At 39.4% G+C, this 19,823-nt stretch overlaps 1 protein-coding gene across 1 annotated transcript in view; it reads right to left on the minus strand.

Annotated features, from left to right (window-relative positions):
• Positions 1-19,823, minus strand: part of ZDHHC17 (zDHHC palmitoyltransferase 17) — a 122,640-nt gene that overhangs the window by 20,444 nt on the left and 82,373 nt on the right. Inside the window, exons 10-12 of the mRNA XM_074942003.1 lie at positions 19,620-19,722; positions 8,088-8,210; positions 1,818-1,880 (exon numbers count right to left, since the gene is read on the minus strand). Coding sequence (XP_074798104.1) covers positions 1,818-1,880; positions 8,088-8,210; positions 19,620-19,722 — 289 coding nt within the window. The remainder of the gene's footprint in view (positions 1-1,817; positions 1,881-8,087; positions 8,211-19,619; positions 19,723-19,823) is intronic.

The following is a 19,823-nucleotide window of genomic DNA, read 5'->3' on the forward strand; positions in this document are numbered from 1 at the left end:
TACTTTGGAAAGAAACTATTTTCACGCTCTAAAGGAGATTATTTTAGTTATGGCAATGCCAGATAGAATGTTGTAAAGTCCAACACCAGAAAAAAAATGGACACATCAATGTAAAATACTATTGAGTTACTAGAAACTTTAAAAAACACGATTGAATAGCGCATTTAAAAACTGTATAAAATTAGTTATCCAATTCTCTTTTTAATAAAAAACGTTAACACACATTTCCTTTAACCCTCTGTCCTTTCTAGTTAGCCTAACAATCTGAAAGTCCTAGAAATGTGAAGAGCTAGGAATGGTTCATTAGTTTCCAAAACCGAAGCAATTACATTTAGTCTGGTTTGGTTTAGATATCCTTCAAAGTTAAACTAAGGTGTTCACAAAGATACAAGATTTAGCGCAAATTTTGTCCCCTAATAAACACGAAGTTAAAACAAAGACCTTGATCCTCCAACTAAGAGCATGGGGGAATATACTTTTGAGCCTGCATGGAGGCTAACTGACTTCCAGCAGGCTCTGCATGGATACAGCTATCTATTTACACGCTATCAGTTGCAGGACTGTGTCAAAGTTAGCAAAACTCAATCCATAGGGTGTTCTCCATCACAATTTTTACCCCATGCTGTTCCTTGATTTTACCTGCTGCTATAGAAACTATCATTTTATCTATAGAAATAGCTAATACCTCATTAATGAGAAAAACAACTTTACATTATACAAAGGCATAATTTAAAGTTGTCATCTTTTTTACTGTCAGACAATTATCTAAAGAAAAATGGTTCCTCATACTGAATGACTCCATAAATGATTGTATGCCATATGGAAACTGCTAATCAAAGCACTCCTTTAATATTATTGATTAAAAAGTATGCTCTTCCAAATAATTATCAAAACACAAAAGGGTTTAAAAGTGTACAGGTATTAAGAAGAAAATAATGCTTAGAAAGCCATCGGCAAGCATGCCTGGAAGTACAAAATACATTGGTCAGTAGCGTGAACTGATGGTCAAAGCTCTCTCATCAGTGCATTAGCTAAACACAAGAAAAAATGAGATGAGAGTTCTTGACTGCAACCCAATAATTGGGTATTATTAATCAACTTGCAGAAGCGAAAAAACTATTAAACTAAATTCTGTGGATAAATGTTTCAGCTCAAGGCAATCAGGATACTGAAGAAACTATTTAACTACAACATTTATCAACAGCATTTAATTTCGTTAGTTTTACTGAAATTTCACAAGTCAGTGAATTTAGGAAGCAAAAGAATAAAAGGTGGAAACAGTATCAATTTGAAGAAGGAAAAATGAGCCAACCTATATACAAACTAAACAAGCAAGTTAGATGTGAGTCAATGAGATCAAATATTGGGCTAAATTTTGCTCTCATTTATATCAATCAGTACAATCCCATTTACCTCAGACTGGTTGCACACAGAGAGCAGAATTTCACCCCCACAATCTTCATAGTATGTAGCATATCCAGCAAATAATTTTTTACTGGGTAAAGACACTTAGATTCTAGCATTGTGTTAAGATTAACATATTCTCTGCATAAAGTCAAAATTATCTCCCCCCGACATTACCATAATTCTTACGAACAGACCCACTTGAGCTTTTTGGAAAACACTATTTTGATGTAAGTTTTTTTAAATAACGTCGATCTCTGAAATAACGTGGAGAAAAGGGGTGGTGGTGTCTCATTTACTATATAAATATCCAGTTTTGCCCACCGCACACAACCTCCCACCCCCAACACTGATATTTACATGTCAATTAAGTGGAAACAAAAATAAATAAATAAAAATAAAAAGTATACTACCAAACAGGTACTGCAGAATATACTGAGGTCCAGACTTCCTGTCTCTGCAAGTTCAACTATTGTCTTCAGAAGAAACAAGAAATAAAATTAGTATTTAAACTTTTAAACACATACCCATCAAATTTCCCATGTTAAATTATTTCTGTAGCTGATATTCAGACCTGTATGCTCAGACTATCTCAGGCTTTGCCTACACACGGAATATTTAATTTAAATAAATTTTAAACCTATTTAAACTGGAGCAAAACTCTATGTAGACATTTATTTCCAATTAAAAGTGGCTTATTTAGTTTACCTGAAACCTATTCTTAGTTGATTTAAGCTAAATAGATATAAAGCAGGTTTAGACTGACTTAGAACATCCACACAGAATTTAGCACACAGGTTTAACTAAATTGATTTTAAAATCACACATTTAAACAAACTATTTTGCATTTTGATAAATCCTCAGAGATTACCTTCCAGTCAGGACCCATCAGTCAAGAAGGAGACATTTAAATTCAGTGATATACAGTCCAAAGTCTCAAAGCTGCAATTACCTACTCCATAGAATGTTCTTCTCGTAACCACAAAAGTAGTAATAAAAGCCAAACCTCCAAACCACTATGCATCATGCTACGCTTATGGCTCAAGTGATATACAATGGTGGATTTCAGTTACAAGAGCCCAGTTTCCTTACATTAAATTAGATCCTTTCATTTTATATGTCTTTCCAGTATCTATTTTGTTATTGGAATAGTGGTGACTTATTACTCTAGGAAATGAAAGTAGTCTACATTTCCAACAAACTTTATATTTCAGCAGCTGAAGACTGTGCCACAAGAGGCTTTTATATAAAGTCTGCAGTGTCTGGAAAATGTATATTCACAGGAATTGTCCTGAAAATGTCTTTTGTCAAAGCTACTTTTCTTGGCCCGGGAAGAATTCACTCTGATTAGCATGAATAGTTAAGGAATAAAATTAAAGACCAATACGCTTGTCTAATGTGTACCTTCAGCCATAGTACACAAAATATATTTTAACCATGGTTCTGGGTTTTAAGTGCCCTGTCACGTTGGTGTCTTTGGATCCATATGATTTTTAACTCCTTCCTCACCTCTCTCAATTAGAAAAGGAGCAGAAGGTACTTATGACTATTCTGTCAGTGGAACAAGCCAAATGAAGTTGGTATGCAAGGTTTACCTTTACTTCCTAGTTTAGATGATGGCCACTAAGGGGGATACCTCAATCGAAGATCCCCAAATGCCTTTTCAATTCTTCCAAGACACTACACGGAGGAACTGGCAGGGGGTGAATATGGAAATACACTAGACCCTGGGGCTCCTTCTCCAAAGCAGCCAGTAAAAGCTACAGTCAAGGGTTCAGGGAAAAACCAGGGCCTTATAGTCCTCTCTGCAGAAATCAGAGGAACTAACTGTGGCACTAGGACCAGTAGCCTCTCCTCCCTCCTCCAAACGGGAAGCAGCAGCAGTTTCCTTCTCCCCTTACTCATTCCTCTCTCTAACAATCCCTTCCTCTACGCTACACTTCAATTCCAAGTGACTCCTCCAAAAAACTAATATAAATAAAACAAACAGATGAAAAACAAAATACACAGAACTAACAGGAGGCATGTCTAGCATCACTGTGATCACTTTGGGCTGGCTTTTGATACCGTCTTGCATGTTTGGGACCCCTCCAAAGTAGTTCCATTGAATTCAATGGGAGTAATTGTAGAATAAAGCACTATTCAACATGGTCTGTTGCTTATACAATACACGGCATGCCTTTTACTCTTTGGGGACTGTTTTCCTGTACGTTTGTTCAGTGAGACAATCCAGGCCAGATCCTGACTGGTGCCTTTGGGCACTACCAGAATAAAAGTAAATAAATTGCTACTATTACACCTAATAATAATTTGAATGCAGTTTGGAAAGTGGGGAGTTGCCTGAACTACTTCAAATTAGTCTAGGAAGCAGAAATACGTCACTGAAAAGGGCAAGCATGTCAAAAGAAAAAAACATCTGGAAACTCTGATGTTGCTGGCATTTCCAGATACACTTACCGTGGTCTGCCGGATTGCCTTGCCTATTTGTTCAACAGGGAGGGGAAGCACAAATTATTTGGTGCCCTGACTTTGGTTCACTTTAAGGTAAGTTACGAAGCAATGTGGGGGAACTACTACAATGCCCAGAATATTTTAGCTGGTCATTTTTATGATGGTCCATTCTAGAGCTGAATTAGTTGCAAAGTGTGTGCATCAAAAAATCCATAACATTAGCACAATGACAAAATCCTGATGGAAGAAGACTGGAAACTGGCTAATTTTTTTAGACCCTGATTCAGCAAAGCACTGAAGCATGTGCTTAATTTGAAGTAGGTGAGCAGTCCCATTGACTTCAGTGGGACTCCTGTGTTTATGTGGTTTGCTGACCTGAGGCCACAAAGAGGCTTACTTACTACTCGACAAAGTGTTAAAATTCTACTTACCGTAATTATTTAGTCCTGCTGAAGGAATGGTACTTAGATTGGACTAACCCAGCATCCAACTTGGTGGATGTACAGTAACGGAAAAGCGGTTCTGTATGCCTGAATCTGCACATTCACTGATATTAAAGAAACAACTGATCTATCATGTAAACAAAAATAATCTAACCAATCACAACCTCATCAGAGATTACTACTCAGCACATGGACAAATATATAATTCCAGGCAGCCTGATGTCATTCCGCTGTGATTTGCGGAGAGTTGCATAGCATGCTGGAGAGTGGGATTCCTAGGTCTGATTGCTCAAAAACTTCATTTCAAAAAAGGGCAAGTTAGAACTGCTAACACTAACGGGCTTGAGTATCAGAAAATGATCATGGTAAAAGATTATAAATGCATCTGGCCATAAATTATATGCCAAGATGAATTACTCTCAAATGCCAATGAAAGCTAATCACAGATGTCTATCTCAACACCAGAACCAAAGAAGAAGCTTAACTCTAACAGAAGTCAATATTTTGTCAGTAGAAGCTCTAGCTTTATTGGTGTAGTATATTTAAATTACAGTAACTTGTAAGTTTTATTAATTTTTAAAAAAGAATTGGCAAAATCTTTAAGCAATGACATTTAAAGTGACAGCTAGTGTAACACTGAAAGACCCCGGTCGTCGGGATTGAACCTGGGACCTCTGGAGCTTAGTGCATGAGCCTCTACAGCATGAACTAAAAGACAACTGCTTTTTAGCTACAGCTGTAGAGCAGACTCATTGAACTCTCTCTAAGTGGTCTTGGTGCCACTAGATGGGACAGAACACCACACCCAGGAGGTGTGTGGGTTACATACTTCCCTTAGGTAAGGAAACGCATCCTGAGCTTCAGAGACTTCCCAGTTGAAATCCGGATGAGCCCCTACTTAGAACGCAGACAGACCCCAGTCGTCGTCGGGCAGGATCAAACCGGGGACCCCTGGAGCTTAGTGCATGAGCCTCTACAGCAGACTCATTTAGACTCATCTCTAAGTGATCTTGGTGCCACTTGATGGGACAGAACACCACACCCAGAAGGTGTGTGGGATAGACTAGTATTAGAGACAAGATGAGTGAGGTAATATCTTATTCAACCAGCTTCTGTTGCTGAGAGATGCAAGCTTTCAAGCTTACACAAAACTCTTCTTGAGGACTGGGAAATGTACTCAGAGGGTATGTCTACAATGCAATTAGACGCTGATGGCTGGCCCTTATCAGCTGACTCAGGATCCTAAGACTTGAAATAAGGGGCTGTTTAATTGGGGTGTAGATGTCTGTGGTTGGGCTGGAGCCTGGCTCTAGGACCCTACAAGGTGGGAAAATCTAAGAGCTTGGGCTGCAGCCTGAACCCAAACATCTACATCACAACTGAACAGCTACTTAGGCTATGTCTACACTAGAGAACTTATGCTGACGGGAAAGAGCTCTCCTGATTTTAAACCGCCTCCAAAGAGTGGTGGTGGCTATGTCGGCATGAGAAGCTCTCGCACTGACACAGCGCTGTGCACACTACCACTTATGCTGGAGAAACTTGTCACTCAGGGGCGTGTTTTTTTCTGAGCATCAGAAGTTCTGCTGACATAAGTGGTTCAGTAGATATGGCCTTAACCTGAGTCAGCTGGTACAGGCCAGCTGCGGGTGTCTAACTGCAGCGTAGGCATGAGTGTCACAACTACATACAAGGTGGAACAGATTGTTTAGCAGAAACTGTTAAAACATATTTCACGGGATCATTCAAGGTGAAGGGGCCAGTTAACACCTCTCCAGTCATAGGGGGAAAACTGGGATGGGTGTTAGTGGGTTATAGATCAGGGGTGGGAAAAATACAGCCCGTGCGCCAGATCCGGCCCATCTAACATTTCTGTCCAGCCTGCCAGGCTCTTTGGCTGCCCCCTCGCAAACTCTGGGCAGCTAGTGTTTTAGTGTTTAGCAAAGCAGTGCAGTGGGGGCTCAGACAGGCTGCTTGCCTGCCGTGGCCCCATGCCGCTCCTGGAAGTGGCCGGCTGCTGCTGGCATGTCTCTGCGCACCTCTGGTGGGCAGGGGAGGCGGCTTCACGTGCTACCCCTACCCCCAGCACCGTCCTCACAGTTCCCATTGGCCAGAAACTGCAGGGGGTGGTGCTTTTGGGCGCTGGAGCGCATGGAGACCCGCTGCCCCCCTCCGTCCAAGGGGCACACAGAGACGTGCCAGCAGCAGCTGACCGCAGCCACTTCCAGGAGTGGCGTGGGGGCACAGCATGCAGGCAGCCTGCCTGAGCCCTGCTGAGCTGCGGTCCGGGGGGGGCCACCTGTGGTAAGCACCTCCCGGCCAGAGCCTGCACCTTGCACCCCCTCCCTCACCCCTGCCCCAGGTCGGAATCCCCTCCTGCACCCAAACTCCCTCTCAGACCCTGCATCCCCTCCTGCACTCCAATCCCCTGCCTCAGCCTGGAGCCCCCTCCTGCACCAAACTCCCTTCCAGAGTCCACACCCCTCACCCTCTCCTGCACCCCAACACTCTGCACTGGCCCGGAGCTCCCTCCTGCACACAAATTCCCTCCCAGACCCCAAGCCCCCTCCATTAATATAGTAGAAATGTGCGGCCCATGATGACTTACCAAAATTTGTGGCGTGGCCCCTGTGAAAATTATCGCCCACTCCTGTTATAGATTGTTGTAATATGTCATAAATCCAGTGCTTCTACTCGGTCCATGATTTTTAGTGTTTAGCAAAGTTATGAATTTAAGCTCCCAGGCTGGTCTTTTGAAGGTGCTGTGCACCTTTGAGGATGGGGACTGAGAGGTCTGATATAGATTGATCTCTTTGTGAAAACTGGTCATCCACAGGTGATACAGTGCTTTTGTCATTTTTCTGTGTGAGTTCATTCAAGAGCATAGTGATTGGCTAGCTTTCACCCACATAGTTGCTATTGGTGCATTTAGTGCATTGTGGGGTACACCACATGTTGTGATTAGCATGTATAAGATGCATGGATCTTGATAGGTATGTTGTGGGGGGTGTTGATTACCTCCCACCCCTAGCTTTTTTCCCCTCCTTTCTTCTGGAGAGGTGTTCACTGGACACTTCACCTTAAAGGTCCCTTGAAATATATGTTAACTACTCATGCTAAACAATATGTTCAACCTTATATTTAGCTGTGACACTGAGTACATTTCCCAGAACTGAAGAGCTGTGTAAGCTTGAAAGTTCATCTCTTTCACCAACAGAAGTTGGTTCAATAAAAGATATTCCTCACCCAACTTCTCTCTTCAATATCCTAGGATCAACATGGCTATAACATTGTATACAGCTAATATTAAGTTAGTCCCATAATTAAGTACATGAGGCACTCAGGTACTACTGCAATGAGAGAGGTACAAGAACGTACGTAGAACAGAGCAGATTTTTAGGCTTCCATAAATAAATCTGGATTACCTAATTTATCATCACTTTTAACCTCATCTCCTCACTTTTTGAACCTAATATAAAGACTTACACACACTACCATCTCATTAAATTTAAACTACAATTTTATTTTGTTAATTAAAACATCATGAATGTTAAATTTAGAAAGCAAGAACTGCACACTACTTGCAAATAAAGACAAGGGAACGTGTTAGATAAATGCAGAATCAACCTTTTGATATTGCTATGCTTTTGTTTCACAACAATTTACTCCTATTTCCCTGTGCTAAACAGCAAGTGACTCAACATTTGGAAACATACAGGTAACTCATCCTTCAAAAAGGACATGGTATTTTCTCCCCAGCCTCCTAAAAAAGTCTGTCGTATTTTTTACCTTTTTCTTTTGTTCTTCTGTGGCTTTAATGATTCCTGGGTCTGATTTCCAGGATTTTCCAAAATTGTAGAAAAGTGCAACACTATTGGCAAGGAATGGAAGATGTATAAAGAGAAAATTGAGATGTGTTTAAAGTCAAGGAATCTAAAGAAGTTCAAAATGAAAAAAATTACAGAAAGACCAAACCGGGCTGAATTAACACCATCTGTCAACTTGAAATAAGATGACCAAGAATCATTTTGTTCTAAAAAGTTGCCAAAATCAACGACACTTAAAATAAGCACAAAATATTGTGTCCTAAGGACGTCTATTGTACTCTATAGTCTGTAGAAGTTTTCTTAAGGCAGTTTGACTGCCTGTTCATAACTATTTACACTGTGTTAAAATATGAATTATCATAATTCAGTTATTCCTATCTGTTGTTTTTAATTTAAATTCCATATAATATTATCTCCTTAAAGTATTTCCTGATTTTATAGTAAACATCCAGAAGTTCTATTTATAAGATGCTCATTTGACTGCTTATGTTTTCATTGTCTTAAAATTCCAGTAAAATCACGAAAAAGAATGCTTTTAACCATATAAGGGATTGTCTAACAGAGAATGATGTTACACGGCCATAATCCCTCAACCTATGCTCATTTCCAAGATACTCAACTCAGAATTTATACACTAATTTGAAAGCTCTCCCAATGTAAAGCAAAATAATTGAAAAAGCAAAACTGTTGGGTTTTTTGGTGCTGTTTGAAACATGATCCTCTTATAAGCAAATACTCATATTTCAGACCAATGAAAGCCATTTTAAAATATATAATCTAATACCTATAAAATAAGAATTCTTAGTATTCCTGAAAGTGTTTATAAATTCAAAAGCAATATAAATACAAGGAATAACCACTAGTTTAAAAATGTTTACTATGCTAGAATATACACAGCTTTATAGTGGTTTAAATCATAGAATTAATAGATTTCCTAGTAATAGCCAATAATGAGCATGAAGTACAGCACTTCTGAGGGAGCCAAAAATCTGGCACGTTAGTGTACCATTCCGACTAACATGTACATGAGTAAAGTCACTCATGTGTGAAGTCCCATTGATTTCAGTTGTCATTGGGACTACCCATATGAGTAAAGTTTGTTATTTATGTACATTTTTGCAGCATCAAACCCTGAATATGGATTGATAAGCATAGTGTTTTACATGGCTGTATGTACTAAAATTGGCATCTGAACATTTTATGCATTGATAATCTGTAAAATTTTATGTAAGGAATTTTATGGAAAACTCTGAGAATCAAGCCCACAGTATTTAAACAACTGTTTGCTGAAATGAAGCATATTTCATTAATTCTGTATGTCTTGTACCCTATCATACCCTAAACAAACTTCCTTGCTCTGATTTGGTTCTCTGAAGGAAGACACTAGTTGTAGATTTGAACTGTAACTAAAAATGTTTGATAAGCTAATTTTAATTTTTAATATTGTGCTCTTCACAGTAGCCTCTTAGCATTTTAGCTCACTATAAAGACTAATTAAGCTTGAATATAACAAGCTCTTTTTAGTAAATGTATAACTCGCATACCTCCATGTACACCATAACTTACTATATGCCCCACTGCATTTGATCTCTGCTGATTAAAAGTTGAGTTTAATCTTTTTTTTACTAACTCAGTTTCTTGCTAAGTGCATTTTTTGAAATTAGCTCTTGCCAAAAATAAGTTCACTTTATTTATATTGCTTTAAGGGTTTACATTTTCTCTAAAATACTAAGTATTTTCACTGATATTTGTGTCATAACAATAAAAAAGCAGAACAACTGAAACATCTTCTATTTAAAATCCCTTAAACAGACATCTGCTATGAACAATAAGGTACAATTGAAAAAAATTACGATTCATTCCAAATTACTAAACATCACGTCTAGACTGCTAAAAAGAAACAGAATGACAATTTATTTTCTGTCCAGTAAAATTGCTTTATAACCTTCAGTTTGTGGCCTTACTTTTAATCCACTGTATTAAATCTACTGTATAAAATTTGGACAATATGTTCCTGTGACCAAAACACTGCTCATGCACCTGGGTCCCACAAGCAGTAACTCAGAGATATTTTTTTTCTGCATGTTCCTCTCACCCTGTGTACCCTTAACTCACACAGATTATATGGACAGAGTCTAAGGATATGTCTATACTACAAAATTATGTCAATCTAAGTTATGGCGACGTATAGCCACCACAGTAATTAAATCGCTTGGGCATGTCCTCACTACGCTCCTTGGGTTGTGGTGTGCATCCTCACCAGGAGCACTTGCACCAATTTAACTGTCAAGTGTTTGCCATTGTGCGACGGCTTTTGAAAGGCAGCAACAATCAACGTAAGCAATGCAGTATCTACACTGACACTGCATCGACCTAACTACATCAACACTGACTCTATGCCTCCTGTGGAAGTGGAGTTACTAAGTCAGTGTAGTGGGCGAGTTACATCGGTGGGAGTGACATTTTAGTGTAGACACTTACAGAATTAGGTGGATGTAAGTTGCCTTACATCAACCTAACTCTGTAGTGTAGACCAGGCCTAAGAGTCCTAAGATAAAATGGCAAAGTTCAACCCCTCCCTTGCTATCTTTTATCAGGAGGACTCCATAAGATAAGTGCAGCATTGATAGGGAAACTATCCTCGTGAAGACAGAAAATAGGCCATGTGCGTACTGAAACTGAAAGGAAGGCTGAATGGGGCAGTAGGATTATGGATGAATGATAAGGGGATGGGAGTAGGTCAAATCTCAGCAGAGAATTTTGGGAAAATGAAAACAGGGAGCAAAAAAGTGAGGTGAACAAAGAAGAATCTGAGTGGGGGAAGGTTATGCTGACGAGGCAATTCAGAAGCCTCCTGGGGAAAAGGGCAGGCACACTCTGGATGTTAGAGTAATTTACTTCAAGGAAGACCTATGGCAATTTACAGAACTTTTAGGAACACCTGCAGTGTATGTGGAAAAATACATGACACTTTGAAACGTCTACAGTATAGGTGACATTCTACCTGAAGGCAAAGCACTGATGGCTGGAGCGGAATGAAATTTTTTGGATGAAGAGTTTATCTATCAGAAAATGCAGTTTCAGGTCTATGAACTATTTGTGAATTCATGTCAAGTTCATGGACTAATTTTGATGGAACCAAAAGAGTCAAAACGCTTAATATCAAAATGAAAATTTTGTTTGGACTTTTACACAGACATTTTCACAACAGCAAGCAAAGGATTCACAAAGATGGTGTCTTTCCCCCCGTAAAAGAGTTAGCCCAGTGGTTAACATGCTCTTCTGGGAGGCAGGGAGACTCAGGTTCAAGTCCACACACTAACTGAAACTGATGAGGAAAAGGGATTTAAACTTGGGATTCCCACATCACTGGAGAGTGCCCTAGCCACTGTGCTAAGGGATATTGTGAGATGGGGCTTTTTCACTCTCCCCTCTGGAAGCTGTTTTCTTTTCTTTTCTTTAAAGGAGCTTATAAGGGAGGCCCCACCAACCTCTTCCCTGCTGCCACTTTTGTTTGCTTGCTTTTGTCAAAATGCCTGAAAGTCTAAATGAAATTTTTCACGTTAAAACTAAACATTTCCTTTTGACATTACCAGAAAGTTTTGTGCTGAAATTTTTCATTTTGGTAACATTAAAACATTGTGATTAACCATTTTTTTTTTTTTTTAATTTCTACACGCTGAAAAATTTAAACAACTGTTTTTGGATCAAGCTGAAACTATTTTATTTATTTTTCAAAACTCCCAATGAACTCAAAACTCCATTATCTGCCCAGCAAAAGTTGTGGCCTCACTTCTTTTCAGCCCTAATATTTTCCTTACTCAGACCCAAGTAGAGAGAAGTACACAGCTGTAGAGGTGGCTGCAAAGCTGAAGCATAATGTTGGCAGCAACTGCCCCTCTGCAGATTTCCCACTCGGCAACTTTCTATGCAGTAAAGGGTTCCAGAAATATTTAGGTGTTAACCCTAAAGCAAAATACTAAAATGAACTTAACCAAGACACTTCCCGGTTTTCATTGTGTGAGACAAAGTGCAAAAATCCATGACCCATTTGTTACCTTACTACAAAGTAACACATTTCACTGTAATTATCAGAGCAGTCGGAACAATTATTATTGTTCCATTTAAGTGACAGAATACATAAATGGTGATGTGAATATTTGATTAGCTAAGTTCGATCCAAAACTGCAACCTATTTAGTGGCTTCAATTACACACAAATTGCTGTTAATTTACAACTACATATCAAGCAAAATATTGGTTGGAACCAGAGCTATACATTTAAGGAGGGGGCCAGAGGGGGGAGAGAAAGAGAGAGCGTGTGTATGTAAGTGTATGTATATAAACACTGACATATCAGGACACTCCCCCAGAGCTGAAGAAATCCAATCACTCAACAGGTCTCAAATCTACACTTCCATAACTAGTAGCCTCTTTGTCTTTCTGAATGTAAGTCTTCCTTTGTTCTTTTCTTGGATTTGTCTCTATAATTTTGACTGTATGTATGTGTGATGACTTCATTTTGTAAAGTTTTATTAAAAAAACTATGATCGTCTTATCTGTTCAGCTATCAGCATTAACTGTCCAACTAGTAGAAATTTAGGGAGGGAATTTCAAAAGCATCTAAGGAAGCTAGAGGTCTAACTCCCATTGAAAGTGAATGAAAGTTTATGCCTAACTCCCTTATCTGCTTCTCAAAATCCGACATTCAACCATTATAACATGAGGGGATATGAAAGGTGAAGAAAGGCATAAAAATGATATAATGTAGTCAGTTTTTAATTGGACTAGTGATTGCCATTGATTTGTTTTTTTGACTTGCCAGTAAAAATTGTACTAGAAAGGCAGATCTGCTGTATAAATAAAAGGGTTTTCAAGCAGCATTTCTTGAAATAGACTTCATATTGTTCCTAATTCTTTCAGAGTGGTGAAGCAAGACTAACTGCTTAGTAGGGTGCACACATGAAGTGTAAGATCAATATATGGTGGAAAATGAAACTTATCTGTTGTTTGGAAGCCAGATAGCATCACGTTCAATTTTTGGCAAATAAGCGCCAAAATGCAGAATCCTTAGACACTGATGACGAACTAAACCATCTCAGATTTGTTTCCCTCTCCTTACAGGTTTTCTTTTGGTTTTTCTTTAGTTGTTTACTTGTTCGATCTTTACTTGGGAATTACACGCCGAGTAAGAACATTCACTGGCAAATAAACATAGTAAACACAAGAAACTAGACAGTATTATAGGTTTCACAGTAGCAGCCGCGTTAGTCTGTATTCGCAAAAAGAAAAGGAGTACTAGTGGCACCTTAGAGACTAACCAATTTATTTGAGCTCACTTCATCGGATGTATTCCACTGAATGCATCCGATGGAGTGAGCTGTAGCTCACAAAAGCTTATGCTCAAATAAATTGGTTAGTCTCTAAGGTGCCACTCCTTTTCTTTTTTAGCTAGTATTATATTGATTTTTAAAAAGTTAAAGTTGTAGATCATTAACAGTCATTTTGACATTTAAAGGTAAGTGCCCCATAAGCCTTTGCAACAACCTCATTGTATTCAAAAGTGACATTGTGAAAACTAAGTTACTATTAGTATTTTTTCATTAGGGATGAGTGTTTTGTGACAAGCTAGTTGAGAGACTGAGTTCTGTAAGCTGTCATAATTTAATTGATAATTTTAAGTTAGAAATCTTTGTAATAAGATGCCAAATTCATTCTAGTTCTTCTGGCAAATTGCCCTATAGCTTTATTGAAAAAAAGAAATTACATGCCTGCTTTATTTTTGTAGCATAAGACAGAGAACTGTGGTCAGAGTAAGAATCTTTATATTTTTACAGCTTTACATGATTACTTAGAGCAGAGCACAATATTTCTTTATTCTCTGTAGTGTCGGTAAAGTGATATCTGATGAAATTCCTCGTTGTGGCAGTTTTCATGAAATGAATCTGGCAAGCCATTTTACTCAGAAACACTTCCAGAAGGATTCATTACACATCAAGTTGCTTTATGGGGACTTTCAACGCAATAATATTAAGTAAAAATAATACTTTGCATTTCCATATTGCCTTCTATCTAATGATCTCAAGATCTGTTTAGTTTTCATGATCTGTTCTACTTTAAATTTATGTTCATTTCTGAAAGTGTTATAAAGTAACATTTAACAGTCCAGATATGTTTTATAATAAGCACTCTTATTTATATAGATAACAATTCAGTATACACAATTCAACGTCCAGTTAAGGTAATACAACTTTCTACTTCAGAAGCCAGTGAGTTAAGAAACTGAATATCATGACAAGTATTTAAAAACTTTAAGATTAACAGCTGATTTTCTCCAATTCCAGGGTAGTCACGTGAAAAGTGAAGCAACTTAGCTAAATCACAAGGTTTCACACATTAGGCTTTCTGTTGTATCTTAAACTGATTTGTTTGTTACAATCCCTGTCTGATGTGGCTCTAAGTGGTGGGAGTGATCACACAATGCAAACAAAATCTATGTTTATTTCTGTGGAAATGAACTGAAATAATTTAAAAGTAAATTTACCTGAAAGTACATTATTATAGTAATATGTGATACAGCGGGTCCCCGGTATACGTCGGGGTTGTGTCCTTGAGAAGGGTGACGGATACCGAAATGACATATACCGGGGACCTCCTGGTAGAACAGTGGTATAGGCAGAAGGGGACACTCGGGTGAGAGCCGGAGGGGTAGGAGTGATCTGGCCAGGGGCTCCCGGAAAAATGGGGGGGGGGGGAGGGAGAAGCGTAACCACCACCTGCTCTGCCCCCCCCCACCAGTGCTCGGGGCTTGCCCCACTCTGCCTGGCACTCCTACTGGGAGGGGAGTGGGATCAGGGTGCAGGGGCTTGCCCCGCTCCGCGCTCCAGCCAGACCCCACTCCGTGGCTGGAGCGCTGGAGCTAGACAAGCCCCGGTGCCCCGACCCCGCTCCTCAGCTGGAGTGCTGGGCGGGCAGTGTGGGGCAAGCGCTGAAGCGGGAGCAGAGCCGGAACTGGGGAGGGGTGGGCCTGGATGTTAAGTAGGTGGACTGCGGCCCACCCATGACTACACATAGCTGTCGCTCATCAACAGGGGAACGTGTTCCAATTTACGTCAGTCCCAATCCGCATATCCGTCGTTTACAACTTATTGCAAATGATGGATATGTGGCTCGGGACGGACGTGAATTGGAACACGTTCCCCTATTGATGAGTGATGGATATACAAAACAACAGCTATGAGGGAGACATATATCCCCCAGCAGTAATTGAAAATGGCTCCATGTGTCCCACTGTGTCTTTTTTGTGTTTACAAGTGGAATTTCACCCCATATCTGTTGTAAAAATACAGGATATACAGTAGTGTATGAATAATAAAGCTGTTCGTGCAATCTCTTCTCAAATACAGCTGAGTAAGATATTTGCAAATAATCCCTAACAAATATCAGAATGCTCTTTTATAGGAATAATTTTCCAGGATATCTGCATTTCATAAACTAAACTGTTCACAGTATCATTTTTCTCTGTTTAGCCATAGCATGCAACTGATTTTAGATATTTTCTAGCCTCTCTTTTATACAATGCAAGATTTATAACTTAAAGCAGCTTACAGAATGTGAGCCAAGTTAATTCCAGGCCAAAAGAAGTTTGTAGTTAAATTTCTCCACTGATATGAAAAGGCATTCCCATTTGTGTATTTTAACTTGACAAAGAAAGGGACCTGAAATTTCTTTTTAAATTGATAAGTTTTGCAGGGGAAAGGGGAACAAAGATACTATGTACAGCATATCATTTCACAGAGGTGTTTTTTTTTTAGTAATGGTGCTGAATGCAAGACAGTTCATCATGATTTTCAGATACAAATCAAAGAGCCTTCTATCACTTTGTAGAATGTGCATTGTGCTTAAAATTTTAGTGTGTAGCCTTCATTCTTTTCCATATTGTATCTGGAAATGAGAGTCATCAAATTGCATAAAGCAACATTATCCAGCTGATGTGTATTCATTTGCTTTAAAGAGGATTTAATCTACACGTCTGCTTCCATTTTCATAACATAGCCACATAATACTACAGCCAGTTATTTAGTACAATCATCAGAAAAACAGACCTAAAATTCTCTTTCCCTTGATTTGCACAAACATTTTCTATTTGGTTCAGGACTGCTTCTGTTACATAGATCATCCATTGCGGATTCTCAGCATGTGTTCTGAGGTAAAATAATTAGCCCCAAACATTCTAATATCCAGCATTCATTCTTCTCACTACTTTTTATAATAGATGTTTAATTTCTACACTTATAGATGCGGAGGTTACTTATCTGTAATCGGAGGTTCTTTGAGATGCGTGGTCTTTATCTGTATTCTACTGAGGGTTTATGGATGTGCACCATGCATCCTGAGCTGGAGATTTTTCTTGTAATAGTGTTCGTTGATCCACACATGCACCCGTGGCTCACCTCACGGGTGCATATCATCCGAGGTGATAAAAGCTAGGGAAGACTGACCGCGTCTCCAGTTCCTTCTCTACCGCAAATCCAACAGATCCACAGCAGAGGGGAAGGAGTGTGGGAAGTGGAATACAGATAGGGACCACACATGTCGAAGAACCTCCAGCTACAGGTAAGTAACCTCCTCTTCTTCTTCGAGTGATGACCCCATTGTATTCCACTGAGGGTGATTAACAAGCAGTATCTAAGCCAGAAGAGGGTGCAAGGACGAGAACAGTTGAGCGTAGGACACCGTGCTGAATGTGGCATCTGTCGCAGAGTTCTGCACCAAGGCATAATGTGTGGCAAAGGTATGTACTGAACTCCATGTGTCCGCTCTACATATATCCTGAGGCAGCACATCATGGAGGATGGCTGTGGTTGAAACAGTAGAGGCAGTATTGATCTTGCTTGCTGACCTAGAAGGAATGTGGGCAGGAGGAACAGATTTTTAAAGCCTGGATTTTTGGCATAGTCCAGTACCCGCACGTGGGTACGGCAGTGGGGGTATTCACAGGGATCCACAATAGGGCCAGCAGAATGGATCCGGAGGGTGCTGAGGAGGGCCTTATGGCACAGGAAACCAGTGGCTCTGCAGCAGCTGGAGTGGAGGATATTGCCACAATGTAGAAAGCCTCCGTTGGTACTCGTAGTGGCAGGAAAAGATGGATGCCCCCTGATTTTCATTCAAGTCCTCCAAGCACGAAAACTCAGAGGCTGGTTCACCAGTGGAATCGGCAGAATTGTGTACACCGTCAGAGTGGGGGGTCGAGCAGTGCCTCAAACGTGGCATGTCTGGTGCCAGAGATAATATCTCCCTGGAAGTAGAGGGCCCCAGAAGGTGTGGAGACCTTGGCTCTCCAGGGCAAACCTGATTGGAGCTCTGGCACTTCTCCCAACCTCCCCGGAGTCAAGTCCCTGGAACTGGAGCAACAGTCTTACCCAGAGTGGATGATTCTCTGACTCTGAGGGATGCCAATGTGTGTGCTGGTTCCACTTGATACCAGTGGATCCATCAATTTATGTGGCTTCTTTTTGTGTTTGTGTGCTTTAGGGCACTCCATCCCTATGACTGGAACTCATGCAAGGAGTCTCTCCCTTCTTAGGCTTAGAGGACGACTTATAACCTTACCTCCTGACTAGGCCCTGGCGCAGGGACCACAATGGTGGCACTGTTGGTGCCTGCCTCAGACTTTGTAATTAGAGATGCACTCCTGGCAGCCTCAAACCAATGTATCGGGGGGAGAGGGAGGTTGCTTGGCCAGGGTCCGAATGAGGTCTCATAGCGACTTCCACGAGGTGCTTCCATATCGGAGAGTCTGGCATTCTCAGGTATGACTTGGAAAGGGCTGGCAGATACTGCACCTGGATGAAATGTGGGCTTCTCCCAAGAAGTAGAGGAAGTATTGATCTTCCTTGCTAAAACTACCCCAAAAAAGGAGCCCCAATCCTGCTCCTAAAACTATCAAACTACTAAAGATTACTATAAAAACAATAAAAACGGTAAAAACTGTAAAACTAATTATGAACTGTATATTTTTAAAAGTATGTCACATGTAAGAGGACACTAATAGTTCCAACCCAGACGATGAGGCGGTGAGAAGGAACTGGAGACGCAGTCTGTCTGCCTTGCCCTTTATCACCTCGGACGAAACCATGAGGTGAGCCAATGGTACATGCACAGACCAATGGACACTAGTACTTAAAAAATCTCCAGCTCTGGATGTGTGGTTTAGATGTGTAAACCCTCAGTGGAATCCAGTAGGGACCACCAATCAAAGAAGAACTTAATGTTATATATCTTTGACTGATTATGTTAGACAATATTTTAACACTTTTTAAACAAGATTCTCAAAGATTTTAGGCACAGTGGCACTCAAACTTGTATGTTTACATCCTAAGAGACATGAAAGACCCAAAAAAGAAAAACAAAATTTGCAACACTACTTTTTAACCTCAATGTTGGGCTTAAATAGTATCTAGGAGTAACAGATCACTCTTTAAGCATGAAAAAACAGTGGTAATCAAAGGTATATCAGTGACTGCAGTGACATTGGATTGTCGAGCCAATGTGTTTCATAAGCATTACATTCACTTAAAAATACTTAAAACTAGGAACATTAAGTAAAAATTAAACAGGAGTTAATACAATGTGTTTGTTGATTCTTTGTTCAAATGATAAAATATTATTAAAATGTGTGATCCCAGAGAAAGTAGAACAGAAATTTAACTCTATTAATATGGTAAACTGAATTTTTGATGAAATCTGACTCAATTTCTACTTTCTTTCTGAACATGGCAAGTTTATGTCTAGGCAGATCTAGTTATATATTCTGTCCAGTGGCTAATATTTATAAAGATGTGATGTTGTCAAATCCCAGCAATTCTAATTATTTTCGTAGAATATATTCTATTCAGTTTCATAAGCTGTATGAAATATTTTATTTAACACATTTTTTAAGTCCATATAAAATGGAACTTGCAAACTACTTAGGAATAGCTAGTTATGGCTGCACTGCCAGTAAAAATGACACCAGAAGTGATAAATATGAGTGAATAGGGAAAATGAAGTTATCTATTTATCCTAGGAAAAGCATATATGCTACTGAAGTATACTCAAGACTATAGGTCACGGTGAGTTCATGTAATTATAACCTTTTTGGCAACATATGGCCTTGACATGTCTATACAGCCACTTGCATTTCTCTGCTAAAGAAATGAGAAAAAACACAGAGAAAGTCTGGATAGACATTTTTAAGGAAAAGGTTTGAGGAAAACATTGTTACTGGCATAAAGCAATAATGTAATTTTAAAGCAGTACAAAAATAACCATTAAGAGTTTTGATTACTATGGCATAGTAAAGTTCTATTTTAACAAAAACAATTAAGCATTAAGAATTTTAAACGGTTGTAGTTATTTTTAAAATTACTATTCATTCTTTACTTTTGAGGTCATATTTAGAACTCAGCACTGATGTTAAACATATACAAATCACTAAAATGAAAAAGGATATCATTCCAAAACCAGAAAAACCATGTCACATACATCCAGAATTTAGTTGCCAGGTATATTCCAAGAGGCAGTGCACTATGCATTGAGTGATCAAAGAATGATCTGTAAAACAACAGAAGTGATGTCATCACATAGTATGTTCTTTTATACATAATTTAAATTCAGTATCAGTACACATGAAAAACCTCCTTTTATGTAACACA

The sequence above is a fragment of the Natator depressus genome, chromosome 1, assembly GCF_965152275.1.
Source record: "Natator depressus isolate rNatDep1 chromosome 1, rNatDep2.hap1, whole genome shotgun sequence".
In the NCBI taxonomy this organism is placed as follows: domain Eukaryota; kingdom Metazoa; phylum Chordata; order Testudines; family Cheloniidae; genus Natator; species Natator depressus.